At 51.8% G+C, this 15414-nt stretch overlaps 1 protein-coding gene across 4 annotated transcripts in view; it reads left to right on the forward strand.

The window, feature by feature from the left end:
- The window catches only part of Wscd2 (WSC domain containing 2), a 100616-nt gene that overhangs the window by 72704 nt on the left and 12498 nt on the right, over positions 1-15414 (forward strand). For all 4 annotated transcript variants that reach the window (XR_001784707.2, XM_017320928.2, XM_030254582.1 and 1 more), the window contains 3 exons: positions 8824-8945; positions 10426-10600; positions 12206-12370. Coding sequence is in view for 3 of the 4 variants with exons in the window: in XM_017320928.2 (XP_017176417.1) it covers positions 8824-8945; positions 10426-10600; positions 12206-12370 (462 nt within the window). In the remaining variant the exon portion in view is untranslated. The remainder of the gene's footprint in view (positions 1-8823; positions 8946-10425; positions 10601-12205; positions 12371-15414) is intronic.

The raw sequence follows: 15414 nt of genomic DNA on the forward strand, positions 1-15414 counted from the left end.
ACACCCCCATCTGAGGTGAGAAACCTGACTTAGCCACAAAGCCCATGAGCAGTGAGGGACCTTCTCCAGTTCAGACTTCCGTGCTCTGCTCTTTCTGGGGAAACTCTGCAGTTTGCAAACCATGGAGAGGATGTGTGGGGAGAGGCAGGAGACATCTCTTCTGTATTCATCATCCCATTACCCTTCCCAAAGCCTCAGCCTCCAGAGCAGCCAGAATGACAGGTCTGAGATAGGAGGCATAGCTGGGTTCTACACCCCTAAGGTGTCCAGAGGCCATTCCAGGCAGTCGCTCCATAGCTCCCGCCCTCTGTACAGCGAGACAAGGACACACAGGCATGTTTGGCTGCAGCTCCACACCTGCCTGTAGGGGTGGGGCATCGTCTCTAGCACAGTGCATGGCTTGAGATCCTGGACCTTGGTAGTAGCATCGTGCAAGCTTTGCCCTGCAGCAAACAGGGTTGAGCGTGTCACTGATTTGCAAATGTGCTGGTTGTACCTCAGGTCAGGTCTGAAGGTCCGGCTGGCAAAGCGCAGAGGTGGGAAACCTCAGCTGGAGAAAGCCAGCGCCCCGGTTTGGTTCTGACTGTCGGTGCTACTCGGTCCTAACAAAATGGCAGATTGCCCATCCTTATGATTGACCTCAGTTGTACTGCTATTCAAGTGCTGATAGTGCTGGCACTTTGGCCACCAGAAGACAGCCTCAAGCGTGGCAGACACTGATGGGACATGGCTGCTGACCGTGGATGCAGCCGGGATGGTGGGAGAGATTTAGGGATTGTGTCTTAGCTGGATCATCTGAGAGGCAGCCCACTTCTGACCCTCTGGTGCTGCACTTAAATCAAAGGCTTCTCAACTGGATGCAGTTGTGTGACACCCACTGATAGTGGAATCTCCTGTGTGCGGTGGTCTTTACACAAATAGGGAGGACTGAGTGGCAGGGATGCATTCTCCCGCTCAGTCTGTGTATCTCTGTGGCAGTAAAGGTCCTCCGGGTGGAGCAACATCCTGCCGAGAAAAGCTTAAGTTGTGCTATGTGCAGAAGGAGGTGGGCTGTCTCTACTGAGGAACTGTGCACCCTCTAGATCAGTGGTTCTCGACCTTCCTAATGCTGTGACCTTTTAACACAGTCCTTCCTGTTATGGTGATCCCCCACAACCATAAAATTATTTTCATTGCTACGATATAACTGTAATTTTGCTGCTGTTATGAGTCATAATGGAAATGTCTGATATGTGACCACCACGGGGGGGGGGGGTGTGTCAAAACCCACAGGTTGAGAACCACTGCTCTAAGGCACCCAGAGATGTTTCCAGTGTGGTGTGCAAGTCGTGAAGCCTTCCACTGGAGAACTAAAGGAAAGCCAAGCTTTATTGTGAACCTCAAGGATGCTTCCCCTGAGACTAGAATGGAGGTAGTGTGGGTAAGAAAGCAGAGGGTTGACCAGATGTCCAGCCGAGGTGCCTGCTGGGTTGCTCCCAGTCAGCAGTGTGGTGTGTGGAGATTCTGAAGCAGGGCACTGTGTGCTCTCATGCAGACTCGATGCAGGAGGTGTGGCCACCCTTCTCAGGAGGCCACAGTCCTGGGATAACAGTTGGATGCCAGCTGGGTTGATTCAGCCCTGGGGGAGAACCAAGAGGACACTTGAGTGGAATCCTCTTCTCTGGAGGGTTGATGTGAGCAAGTGACCATCATTCATCCAGAAGCAACTTCCAGATTCATCAAATGCCTTGTTGGAAGCAGCTTCCTCGTGTCTCCATTGTAAACTTGAGGAAATGGAGGTGCAGAGAGCAGAAGTAGCTCGGTGGAACACCCTGGGAGACACCGCAGAAGAGCGTGCATTTGGTGGGGCTCCTCAAATGATAGGTAAAGCTCTGCCTGGTAGAGAAGGGAAGGACACCCAGGCTTGAGACTTCCTTCCACTACCAAGGAACCCAGGAAAATCTAAACAAGAGAAGCTGGATATAGAAAAGTCTGTAGGCAGATCAGACGTGGTGGTGGGCACAGCTTCCTGGTGCCCTGGTGCCTTCTGGGAACTGAAGGTGGCTGGAAACAGGTTTTGACACCCAGTTGGAACAGCTCCACTTCTGCAAGAACTCAGCTTCAGCCTGACTCCTCCTTCCCCTGACCCCGACCCCTAACCCCTGACCCCCTTTCCTGTCTCCTGGCTCTAAGATTTATTTCATCTCTGCTGCCTTTGTCCTGACTCCAAAGCACCCTTGACTCCCATACCTGGGATCTGCATTATCCATAAACAACTCAGAGAGGTGTCATCTAAGTTGCTGGCTCTTGGCAAACATAGATGACCTGAACACCCTTTCCAGGAAATGAAGAGGATAGAAACAAGACTCCATTTACAGAGTTCCTTGAGAACTCACAGAGAACACTTCCAATCAGAAGGTCCTACGGGGGCATGTATTTCCTGAGCACCACCCTGGTGGGCCCTTGAGGAGGTCACTAGTTCCTGCAGTAATGAAGACATTCAGAGGTAGGCTGGGCCAATTTCTGCAGGTGCCCTGCCTTCCTGCCTTGACACAGACTCCAGGGCACACAGATTCACTCTTGGTACATACAAAAGAAGCAAGAAATGGACTGTCTTCTTGGAGAGATTACATTTGTCACAACATTTTGCTAAATGTGCCGTTGAGTTTAGCTTTCTTCCCCCAGGGACAGACTGCTGGTGGTGGAGAACATTGTGATTTTACAGGAGGTCACAGGAGAGTGTGTCTGCATGTGGATGCTTGCAGGATTTGGGTTGGAGAAGATCCAGAGAGCTAGCTGTACCTTCTGTAGAGAGATTATCCCCACTCCCCAACCCCCGCCCCCTTGGGTGGCTGTCCATGGTGCTGATTGCCCTCTGGTGCAAATCAAATTCCATGCCAGCCACCGAGTGATCCCTGGGCCATCTCCCGTCCCTCGGCTCCTTCCTCTCTGCCCTTCTTAGGGCTCCTTCTTCATCCTCCCCCTGGTAGCTTCTCTGACCTTTGCCCTCTCTTCTACCTTGATGAGGCATTATAAAATTCACAGCAAAACCAAAGATCCCAATACCCAGTGAGTACAACCCAGTCTGGGTAGTGAATTCTGCCTAGGACTGGTTTTGTTTTTGTTTTTGTTTAAGATTTATTTATTTATTATATGTAAGTACACTGTAGCTGTCTTCAGACACTCTAGAAGACCGTGTCAGATCTCATTACAGATGGTTGTGAGCTACCACATGGTTGCTGGGATTTGAATTCAGGACCTTTAGAAGAGCAGTCAGTGCTTTTAACCACTGAGCCATCTCTCCAGCCTGCTGTCCATGTCTGTTAGTGCTGGAGATCCCCATCTCTGAGAGTTGGAAGGAAAATTCTGTGCCTTTTGTGCTTTTTGCTTATTGGTACTTCCTTCCACACCTACCTCTGGCTTGTCCAGGAAACTCGTGACTCTTTGGAAGGAGCTGACAAAAGCTGACATATGGCACCAATGAATCTCACAGTCCTGGGACATGGGACCAATTGTAACAGGTGGACTCAGCTTGCACTTCCCCACAAAATTCACAACACGGGCAGACACGGGGAGTGGTGTGGATTTTTCCACCCCGATTTTTATTCATTTGCTACAGTGGCCAAGCTGTGGGTCCATTCTGAGTCTCTGATCATTGTCTGTAAATTGGGGACAACTCCAAACATCACTGGGGCCACCAAGCAAGTGACAGCACCAGCAGGGTGCACGATGCTCCTGATGGAGTCTCTTAAGTTTGCTCTGAGAACTACCCAGTTCAAGTTACTTGGATTTCCAACATCCATGGGACCATCTGATGATGTCTAAAAATAGCTACCTTGAATCCTGCCCCCACCCCCAGTCAGGGAGGCTCTTTGTGTAATCCAGTGTGTCTCTGACTGTAGGTAGCTTATTGGCTGAGAACAGCTTCCAGCTAGCGGTATCTAGCTTCCCCTTGCCAGCATCTTCAGTGCAGTGGAACTTGGCCTAATTACCCAGGGGGTGATGTCCTCTTTCAGACCAACGAGGACTCCTCCGTGTCTGCCTCTGAGCCGATTCCCGGTGATATTTACAGAACAATGTAGTGACGGGGCTTCCAACTCTTGCAGCTGACCCCAGCAACGAGTGTCAGTGCACCATTGCTCTGTTCAAGTCTTTCCGTAAAGAAAGTTCAAGCTACTGGGTCATGCACGCCCCTGCTAGACTGCCAGTCAGAGCTGACATTGTCAAAATGTGGGGCACGGGCTTCGGCAACCGTCCCAGTATCCTGCTGCGGTGCCAGAGAGGAATTCTGGGAAATAAGCGTGGCTGGCATGGGGTCTCCGGAGCCCCACCTTAGAACTGGGCGTGGCTCATGTGGAGAAGCCAAGGAAGGAAAAGCAGCAAGGAGACCAGAGGAGCCCTGTTCTCTGGGACCTGGAAATGGAGTCCTTCCACGTCTTGGGCTCTCTGTAAATTGGGGTGCTGATGACCTCACGGGCTGTGATGAAGGAGAATGAAGTACACCCGACATGATGATGCACACGCAAGCTGCCGTCACGGCCACCATTGGAACGTAACGGGAACTGTCACAATCTGCGACCAGCGAAAGGCTGGGGCCCTGACCTTTGTAAGACATTCTCCCCTAGGAATTCTTCTTACACTGTTTCCCCAGAGCTGATGCCACAGAGACTCTGCCGGGAAATAGAGTAGCAGCACTAGAAGCAACCAGTGGCCAGTCCTTCATTGAGCTAGCCACTCGTGAAGGCTTCTCCTGTGCCCTCTGGAGCTCTCTGCAATGTGGTACTACTCAGGCTTCAGAGGTGACCCGCCCAAGGGACAGAAGGCTGGAGTGTTTATTCTACCTGTGTTGGGCTGAGGGTGGCTCCTGAGGAGGTCGCCTTCTCAACACTAAGACATCCCGTCCTGGGATGGGTTGCATATTAAAGGGACACTGACAGTAGCTGTTGCCTAGTACTAAGCCTCCAGGTGCACATGTGAAGGAGTGGGAGACCCCATTCACAGATGGGAAGACTGAGGCTTAGTGAAAACTGAAGATCACCATCTAAATCTGCAAGCATCTGCAGAGATATTTTTTTCCCAACAAGAAAAACATCATCCTAGTCCTGTGGAAATCCAGATATTTTTATGCCACAGGGAGGCCAAGGGAGCTAGGGGTCACCTCACTTTTATTTTCTAGTGTAAGAGATACTAGGCAGACAGTCACGTGACCTGTAGCAAAGATGGGGGAAGGAGGGCACTAGTAAGACCCAAGATCTCAGCCACCATCAGCATGTTCAGTGTCCAGCTGACTAAGCTGAAAAGGACAGCCACTTAAAGAGAGAGATGGCCTCTGCCGGGCTCCTGAGAGTTGGCTGGACTCTCTCCTTGCTGGCTTAAAAGGCTCACATATCTTCACTGGCTGTGAGGAGCTCTGCTCCAAGCAGGAAGATCCTGTGTCCTGGTGACCTGCTCTGAGACCCAACTCTCAGCCTGCTACTCCCTGCACCCGCTCCCCAGATGCCGTCTCTGGCTCCTTGAGGCTCTGCAGACCCCCACTTATCTGAAATCAGGGCTCCCTGTTCAGCACTCCTCCCAATCACCTGCAGATGCTAAACATCAAAGAAGCTTCCCCTCCCTCGCTCTCCCTGCCCTTTGCAGGCTGGACTCCTGATGTCCAGGCTGGGACTCTCTCCCCTTGTTCTCAGTCTCAGCGCACAGGTGAGGAGGCAGACCCGCCACAGCTCACGGCTTCTTCACATGGCTCCCAATACAAACATAAGAACACAGGGGCCTCCAGCCCCTCCCCTACCAAATAGGACCAAAGACAAGGAGATCTGAGACGTCATATGCCCCAGCGTGATGTAACAACCTCCTACAAGCCAAATACAGTGTGTTTGCTGTGGGCCGGTGCCGGTGTAAACAGCTCAGAGACCTGAAACCCACATACATTATTCACGAACAACCCACCCCCGGCATGGAAGTATCTCTCCATCCTTTTCCAGCCCATGAACCTAAGCAGGTGTGTCTGAGCATGCGCAGGAACACGGATCTGTGCTGCAACACTCCCAGATCCGCAAAGCTGGGGAGGCCTGTGCCCTCCAAACCTCCCTTTACTTTTCTGAGGCCAGTTTGTTTCTGGGAACAGCTGGGACAGAATGCGGCATCTCTGCCAAGAGCAGGTTCTTAGTTTATCGTACAACTTCCTCGACAAGTTTGCCTCTTGTGGGCTTTGGGGGCTTGCTTTGTTCTCTAGCCCAGGCTGGCCTCAAATTCACTATACAGCCAAAGATGACCTTGAACTTCTGATCTTGCTGCCTCCACCTCCCAAGTACTGGGCTGCAGTCTTCGGTCCCCATGCCTGGTTTATTCTGTGCTGGTGATGGAACCAGGTTTCGTGCATGCTAGGCAAGCTCCCTACCAACCAAGCCACATCATTAGACACCTTACAGAGAGTTTTTAATAAAGTGGAACATGCTGGCATCTCCATGGTGCTCATGATGGTGCTGGCACACAGTAGGGGCTATGCTGGCACACAGTAGGGGCTGTGCTGGCACCACCTATCCCTGCTCCTGGGCTCAAGATTTAGGTTCTTTGTTGTAACTGTGCCTCTGGGAAGGTACAGTCTACTCAAGATCAGAGCAATAAAGGGCTTAGGGGTATAGCTCAGAGGTAGAACGCTTGCCTGCTCTAAGGGCTGAGTTTGGTTCCCAGCAGTGTGCAAGGAAGTAAAGATCTGAGTTTTTAAATATGCTTCAGGAACCTTGCAACAAATCCCAGGGGCCATGTAACACTTTTCCTAGTTACATAAAAATGCATATTCATTGTGGAAAGGATTAAAGAAAAGTCTTGTCAGGTGGGAGAAACAGGTACGCTCGCTCGCTCGCTCGCCACCATCCTGGACCAGCCAGAGTTCTGAATTTCCCCTCCCAGAACTTTCAACTACAGGTTTGCCTTGGGCTCTGCTTCCCCAAAGCCAGCCTCAGATCATGGTTCCAGGAGGTGACTTCTCTTGGGGACCCAGCAGAGGGACCCTGGCTTTCTACTAAAAAACTATATTTCCAGGTTAAGGACTTAAAAAAAAAGATTTATTTATTTTATGGATATGAGTACACTATAGCTGTACAGATGGTTGTGAGCCTTCATGCGGTTGTTGGGAATTGAAATTTTAGGACCTCTGCTTCCTCTGCGGCCCTGCTCGCTTAGTCTCTGTTCACTCAGGCCCAGAGATTTATTTATTATTATAAATAGGTACACTGTAGCTGTCTTCAGACACACCAGAAAGGGCATCAGATCTCATTACAGATGGTTGTGAGCTGGGATTTGAACTCCGGACCTTCGGAAGAGCAGTCAGTGTTCTTAACTGAGCCATCACACCAGCCCCCAGTTTAAGGATCTTAAAGAGAGTACCCCTCCCATCCCCTGATAAAACATTAGCTCTTGCAGTCTCTAGGTGTTGGTCTTGGGTCAGCAGAGATTTCTGAGGTCCAGGGATTGTTCCCTAAAGGCCATCACGGGGTGGGGTGACCCTGGGAACGGACGGATGGTACCCTAGGACTGCCGGGAGCTTTGCTTCCTGCGATCCTGCAGCACTGGTCCTCTGATGAGAATGTAGAAACCTCTGTATGCCATGTTTCATAAATGAGGCACAGATAAATGAGGCACAGGGATGCTAAGAGAAAAGGGGGTATGGTGACCCATCTCAGTTACCTCTTGACATAGACGCTAGGGCAGAGGAGACTCCCCTGAAATATTGAGCTCGTTCACTAGGAACAGGCTCGTTCTTTTCCTCGCTGCTTCGGCGTGCTGTGTGACCGTGGGTGAATTCTGCCGTCTCTGGTCCTCAGCCTTCTAGATCTTCCTTCCAGAAGGGGATGCATTAGAGTGCCTTAGTGACTGACTGGCTGTGGTCCGAGTAGTCCCAACAATGGCTGCCTCCTGACAGAAGAGCTAAGGATATGGTAGTTGTTTAGTCCATGAGGCTCGGTGCCAACAGTCTCAGCCCGGTTCTGGAGTCCTAGGGAATTCCTGGAGAGCTGCTGGACTTCAGTCTACACTGAGATCCCAGAGAAGTCAATTCTAATAATGGTGAGAGAATGCCTCAGTGGCAGGATAGATGAGCTTGCCAGTGTGAGTGGGGACAAGCAGGCAAAAGCTTTCCTCGACCAATGTCCCTTTAGAAGGGCTGATTCCAGAGGTGTGGCCCAGTGTCTTAGTCAGAGTTTCTATTCCTGCACAAAACGTCATGACCAAAAAACAGGTTGGGGAGGAAAGGGTTAATTCAGCTTACACTTCCATGTTGCTGTTCATCACCAAAGGAAGTCAGGACAGGAACTCACATAGGACAGGAACCTGGAGGCAGGAGCTGATGCAGAGGCTATGGAGGGATATTTCTTACTAGCTTGCATCCTTTAGCTTGCTCAGCTTGCTTGTTTATAGAACCCAGGGATGGCTCCACCCACAATGGGATTGCCCTACCACAACGGGATGGCCACACCCACAATGAACTGGCTCCACCCACAATGGGCCCTCCTCCCCTGAGGAGTATGAGGTTGAGGCAAGCTGATCAGTAATTGACAGCTGGATCTCACGGAGGCATTTCCTCAAGGGAGGCTCCTTTCTCTGTGACAACTCCAGCCTGTGTCAAGCTGACACAAAACCAGCCAGTGCAGGCAGATTTAGGGTGAATCATCCCACCTCAAGTTGATTCAGTCAGGGAAACCCCTTGCAAGCTTGCCCAGCTACTTGAATGTAATTGGTTCCAGATGCAGTCAGCTTGATGATGCTCAAGATTAGCCAGGTCTGATAGCTCGGTGCTCAAGATTAGCCGTAGCTGGGTCTGACAGCTGTTTCCCTCTGGCTCCTCAGATGGAAGTGCAGTGTTCAGGGGCTGCTTCCGCCGACCCAACAACCTCTCCCTGGCCTTGCCCGTGTCAGCTGCCATGCCAAACATGTCTGTGGACAAGTGTGTGGACCTCTGCACAGAGAAGGTAAGCTGGGGCTGTTCACGGCCCTCGGGATGCGGGGGGAGCAGGGTGGCTTACTCACAGATCGCGACCTATGATGAGGTCATAGTATGTCGTGGGGCATACACCTATGACGTAGTGTGTCGGTTCGTGGATTCAAAGCAGTGGAGCCGCAGAGCAGGAGGAGTTGCCTGCTTGTGTCTAACGGTGAGGGTGTATGAGGTTGAGGATAGCTGAGGTGGGATACTAAACTCGCCTGGTTAAGCGACATCATCAGTGGTGGCCCAGGGCGGCCGAGTGGGACCCCGCTGTGTGCCACCTTTCTCTCTGAAACTCCTGTAGAATATCTTAGAAAGAAGCAAGATCTGTGGGGATAGAGCTCACTAGGTGCGAAGTACGATTTCTCTCGAGTCTTCCTGTACCCAGCGGGAAAGCTGGGCTGTGTCTGCAGAGATAACCTGGCTACTCAGAGGGCAAAGGAAGCATCCCAAGGCAGCTCTGGTATGCCCACATGCACATCTCTGGCTTTTTGGTTTTAAAGGCACAGATTTGGGCCAGCAAGATGGCTCAGTGGGTAAGAAGGCTTGTTACCAAGCCTGAAGAGTTTGATTCCCAGGACCCACATGGTAGGAGAAAACTGGTTTCTGCAAATTGTCCTCTGGCCTCTATGTGTGCAGTGTGGCGTGCCCGTGGATGCCGGGTCCATTGATAATATACAGCACAGGTCTTGACAGAGCTTCCCAGAACGTGCACTGTGTGGCATTGTCACGGGAAGGACAGAGCCATGATGGACAGAGACTTGCCCCTCTTGGCTCTCACACGTGCCCCAGGGGGAAGGCGCCAGCCCAGTCTGACACTCTATACCACGGCCCTCAAATGAATCCCTTTTTCTGGAGAAGATGGCATTGACTGAAGGCTCACTCTCTCACAGGGGATAGGGACTGGGGAGAATTTACCAACACTGGCCACTTTGTATCGCTGGGGTTGGGCTCCAGCAAGCCCTGTGGACACCTGGAACCCAGGATACTCATGGGTCTTACTGAGCCAGCAAGGCTCTGCACATCCTCTGATTCCTTTACACGAGCTCTAGGTGACTTCTAACCCCCAGTTTGGTACTAAGGCTGTGTGAGGTGTTGCTATGGTGATCGCTGAGGGAAAGCAAAGGGTCCAGATGTTCAATCCCCACACAGTACTTTTCTGCAATCTTTTTTTTTTTTTTTACCTCACCATGGAGCCAGCAGATGGGGAGGGTGGGGACACTCTGTGGGTCTCCCTTTGCCACCTGGGAATGTGCTATGCGGGCGCTTGCTTCTCCATTGCCCTTCCTGGTTATGAATGCCAAGTCTCTCCTGAAGTCTTACTTCAGGTAAGGGAACAGATAAGCAAGCAACACAGAACCAGGATGGAGTAAAGCCGCCAGCACTGGGCGGGTAAGGCCCGAGGAGGAGGAGGTGGTTTTGGCTGCAATGGGACTGGGTGACTCTTCCTCTGCTCCCCTGGCCAGGAGTTCCCCCTGGCAGCCCTCGCTGGCACTGCCTGCCACTGTGGTTTTCCCACCACACGGTTCCCTCTTCATGACCGGGAGGATGAGCAACTGTGTGCCCAGAAGTGCAGCGCGGAGGAGTTCGAGAGCTGTGGGACCCCCAGCTACTTCATCGTGTACCAGACACAGGTCCAAGGTAAGGCAGGCCAGCTCGACTGACCCTCCTTCCCAGATGTGCCATGGCCAGTTGGTCCCTAAGCCAGCAGTGAGAAGCGAGTGACTGAGAGGGCCGAGGGATGTGCTGAACTCGCCTGGCCTGAGGGCTCCTGGGTATGAGACACGAGGGAGGTGCCTGAAGGAAGGTTTTAAGGAGCCCAGCAGAGCAGGGTCTGTCCCTCAGTCCCTCACCACTGAGACGACTCTTTGCTGATAGCAGAAGCAGAGATGTTGGGTGGAGAGCGAGCCCAGGGTCTCCTCTTCTCCAACACAGACCCATCGTGTGATCCTGGATAGCCCTGATCCCCTGTCCAGGCCTCAGTTCCTCCATGTGGGAAATGAAGCTGTGGATGGTTGGTTGGCCTTCAAGGTCCTTTTTGGCTTCAGAGTTCTGTTGACGTTCCTGAAGCAGCAGCTACTGCTGCTGCTGCTGCTTCTTCCTCCTCTTCCTCCTCCTTTCCTCTGTCTCTCTGTCTCTCTCTCCTCTTCTCATCTGTCTCCCTTCCCATCTCTGCCCCTTTGCCAGGGGAGCCCACACTGACTGTTTATCCCTCTACTGCCCGAGGGGATGCCAGGATGACGGCAATGGCTGGGCTGGTGAGGACGAGGCAGTGGTGATGAGGATAGAGGGGATTGGGAGGTGATGGTTGCAATTGTGTTTGTTCGTTCAGTCAACGGGACGCAAGCCGAGATATATCTGGGAGGAGGGGATCTCAGTTGAGGGACATCCCCATCAGATTGCACATAGACATGGGTGTGGGGTGCTATCTTTATTAATGATTGGGTGGGAGGCTCTAGCCCACTGAGGGTGGTGCCACCCACCCTTGGGCAAATGATCTTGGGTTGTATAGGAAAGCAAGCTGAGCAAGCCAGGAAACAGTTTCCTCCACGGTTCTGGCCTCTGCTCCTGCTTGAGTGCCCGCCCTCACCTCCCTCGGAACTGGGATGTGTGAGCCAAAGAGACGGTTCCTTTGCTTGGTGTTTTATCACAGCAGCAGAGAAGAAAACTGGGACGGTAGTGATGATGGTGGTGGTGGTGATGGTCTCTATGTGTCACTTATTAAGCATCTACTACACAATAAACCCTGGTTCTCCTGATAGGAACCACACCATTAACAATCTATGTGCCTGATGCTCTTTACCAGGCTTAACTCGTTTAACCCTCCAGTGGCACGATGGTATGCATGCTGTGATGACCAGTTTACAAATGGGTGACTAAAACAGAGAGGTTGATCAGTATGGCCAGAGCCGCACAGCAAAATAGGGCAGAGTTGGGATCCAGGACTTTACTTCTCCCCAAAGTTTCTCAGCAGATTTTGGACTGAGTGGCATGTTCACTTCTGTTCCCTGCGGAGAGGAGACTGCAGTCCAAGGACGTAGAGACACCCAGTGTTAAGTCAGTCAGGGTGAGGCAGTCGAGACTGTTGGTTCCACAGCCTAGAAAACACAACACTGAGATGTTGCAAGCTAAAAAGAGATATTTGTACGGCTAGGCCAAACTTAAGAGTCTCCTCTTCCCGCTGTGACCTTGTCTCTAGGGCACACGGTGCTGACCCCTGTGTGTCACCCTCTCCTCCCTCCCCAGACAACCGCTGTATGGACAGACGGTTCCTCCCAGCCAAGTCTAAGAAGCTCATCGCTCTAGCCAGCTTCCCGGGCGCTGGCAACACGTGGGCTCGCCACCTCATCGAGCTGGCCACCGGCTTCTACACTGGCAGCTACTACTTTGATGGCTCTCTGTACAACAAAGGTGAGGGGCAGGTGGGTGGGGTGAGGGAAACGGGTGCCACGCAGCACACCTGGCCTCATCTTTCGTGCCTCATGTTGTCCTCTTCCCTCTTCTGTCTGACACAAACACATGCGCGCACACTGCACACACACACATACACACTCACACTCTCACACCTACACACTCATACACACACTCACACATACACATACTCACACACATACACACACTCACACAAATACACTCACTCACACACACTTACACTCATTCACACACACACATACATTCACACACTTATACTCACACACACACATAACACACTCTCACACACACAACACACTCTCACATACACACACACTCACACACACACCATGTGTCTCCTGTCTTGGTACCTCCCCTGAGCTTGCAGACTAACAGATACCCTTTAAGCACCTAATATGTGCTGGGCACCCCAGACACTGACACACCATCAGCTCTATGCTATCGATAGAGGTATAATAGCTGTTTCCTTTGGGGCATTATTGAGCACCAACTGTTTACCAGGCATCTCACCTACAGCATTGGCTGCATGCCATGCGTTATTTGGATGCTCCTCACAGACATTCACCAGGCACCGTTACATCGGAAATGTGCTTCCCATGGGTGGTCTTCAAGATGCATTTATGGAACACCGACTTGTGTGGCAGGAATCTCAGCCACCCCCAGATACCATGTTGGGCTAGTGGTGACAGGTGCTGCCCTCTTACCCACTCCCAGCCCTAAAAAGTGGGTCTGAACATGGGGAAATAACTTACCCCAAAGTCACAGTTTTTCTAGTGTCTGATTAGAGAGTGTGCTCAACTGTTTCCTAGTTCACCCTCAGCCCCTTATTACTCTTGGGCTTCTTACTGGGGAGCTAGAAATCAGGCTGGCCCTGGACAGGAAACACTCTCCTTGGTACGGGTTTTACATCTATGTGTGGACAACCCTTGTTTGTGGCTGTGGCAGTGTTTAGGGGCGGGATGCTTCCTGCCTGTGTGATCTTGGGCACACTACTGTACTTCTCTGGTCCTGTGATCATGTGCCTACTAAGGCTAACAGCCTGTGCCTCGTGAGACTGATGCAAAAGTTGATGGGTTGGTGCACAGGACAAGTTCAGCACATGGGAAATGGGCCTTGCTATTATGGCTCAGCTAAGGAGAAGATGGTCAGCAACTATTCTCAGGACAGAAAGCAGGTGGGAGGCAGAGACCGAAGGGGAGTGGTGGGAGGGGAACAGGGTGGCTTGGGAGGCTGAAGCCAGCAGGGGTGTACGGGCAGGGCAGGGGTGTAGGGGCAGGGCAGGGGTGTAGGGGCCGGGCAGGGGTGTAGGAACAGGACAGGGGTCTGAGGGTCTGCAGGGGTGTAGGGGCAGGGATGTAGGAGCCAGCAGGGGTATAGGGGCAGGGAAGGGGTGTAGGAGCCGGGCAGAGATGTTAAGAGCTGGGCATCTCTAGTTTGTGTCAAGTTTACGAAAACTAACCACAGGGCCTGTGCCTCCAGATCCCAGCTCTCTGTATTTAGTTTGGATTTCTCAACTCATTTAATCGGCACTTACTATGTGTGAGGTAGTGCCTACTATGTGTAAGGCTCCTAGCAGGATTTGAACCCAAACCCTCAGCAGAACTGGAGCTGTGCTGTTTTTTTAAGCTGGTGGCTGGGACCGGGTCAGGCATTGTGGGTAGGCTCATCTTCACTGCTCTGGCTACACAGGTTCGGCCCTCAGAGAAGGGACCCATGGGATCACAGAGGCCAGGGACTAAAGGGTTTTCATCTCCTGTGTCAAGTTTAGTGAACCCTGCTTTTTAGACACATTGAGAAGATTCTGAGGTTTGGCTCTCCCTCAGTGGCTTGAAAGAGGGGAAGTGAAGCAGCCGCCCCCGACACCCAGTGCTGGTCCTCCCCCCAGCTCCCCTCCTGGCTTCGGAGAGCGATGGAGCCTTGCAGATGGGGTCTGGGCTCAGGTTCTCCCCCACCTTAGCCTCTTTATTTAGAACAGGAGGAGTCAGAGCACCAAACACAGAGGTTTCCCAAAAAACACAACCAGATGACAGGCAGGGACCTCGGACACACCTAACCTGTGATGTTGGAGCTGTGAGGAGAGAGAAAAGGGAAAACAGAATATTTTTCTGCAGCTCTGAGGCCAGGGCTTGGAGCAGTTGTCCAGCGGCTCCTTGGTGGCTGAGGGTCACATGCTCCTCAGATTAGTAGATAACTGATTCAGAAAAGTGATATTTCAAATTTCCATGTCTGTGTAGTGGAGTTGATGGGTCTGTTAGAAAACGGGTGTGTTAGCCGGGTGTGGTGGCACACGCCTTTAATCCCAGCACTCCGGAGGCAGAGACAGGTGGATTTCTGAGTTCGAGGCCAGCCTGGTCTACAAAGTGAGTTCCAGGACAGCCAGGGCTATACAGAGAAACCCTGTCTCAAAAAACCGAAAAAAAAAAAAAAAGAAAGAAAGAAAGAAAGAAAGCAAACAAACAGGGGTGTGGGGGGCGGGGGCTCTGGTGGGGAATTCAACAACATTCCTCAGAGAAGCCAAGCACATTGTCCCTCATCAGGGACATAAAATTCCTCCAGCAAATGTTCTGCCTGCCAAACGGCACCACTCCCGTCTACTGAGCATTTAGACTCTGGAGTATGTATTTCTCCACCAGTGTGGTTTATTTTCAATCTCCACAGTGTCATGCTAGGTTGAGACCATGATGGTGTCCAAGACACAGCATCTTAGGCCTCCCTGACACAGGGAAGTGACTTTCCATACTGTCACCATTGGTGACATCATGAATGCCTTCCTTCGGGTGCTGGAAAGTTTCCTTTACTGTTTTGTTGGTTTTGGTTTCTGGAGATTGGAGTCCCACACTATAACCAGGATGGCTTGGACCTCAGGACCATCTCCAGCATGGGCATATCAGATGTGAGACCTGTCCGCAGGTGCTCAGAATACACACTGGAAGGGAGGAAGGGCTAAGTGAAGAAGATGGTGAGGAAGCACAAGGTGGTGTGTGTGTGTGTGTGTGTGTACTTCTTACCCCACCCCCACCTCC

The sequence above is a fragment of the Mus musculus genome, chromosome 5, assembly GCF_000001635.26.
Source record: "Mus musculus strain C57BL/6J chromosome 5, GRCm38.p6 C57BL/6J".
NCBI lineage: Eukaryota > Metazoa > Chordata > Mammalia > Rodentia > Muridae > Mus > Mus musculus.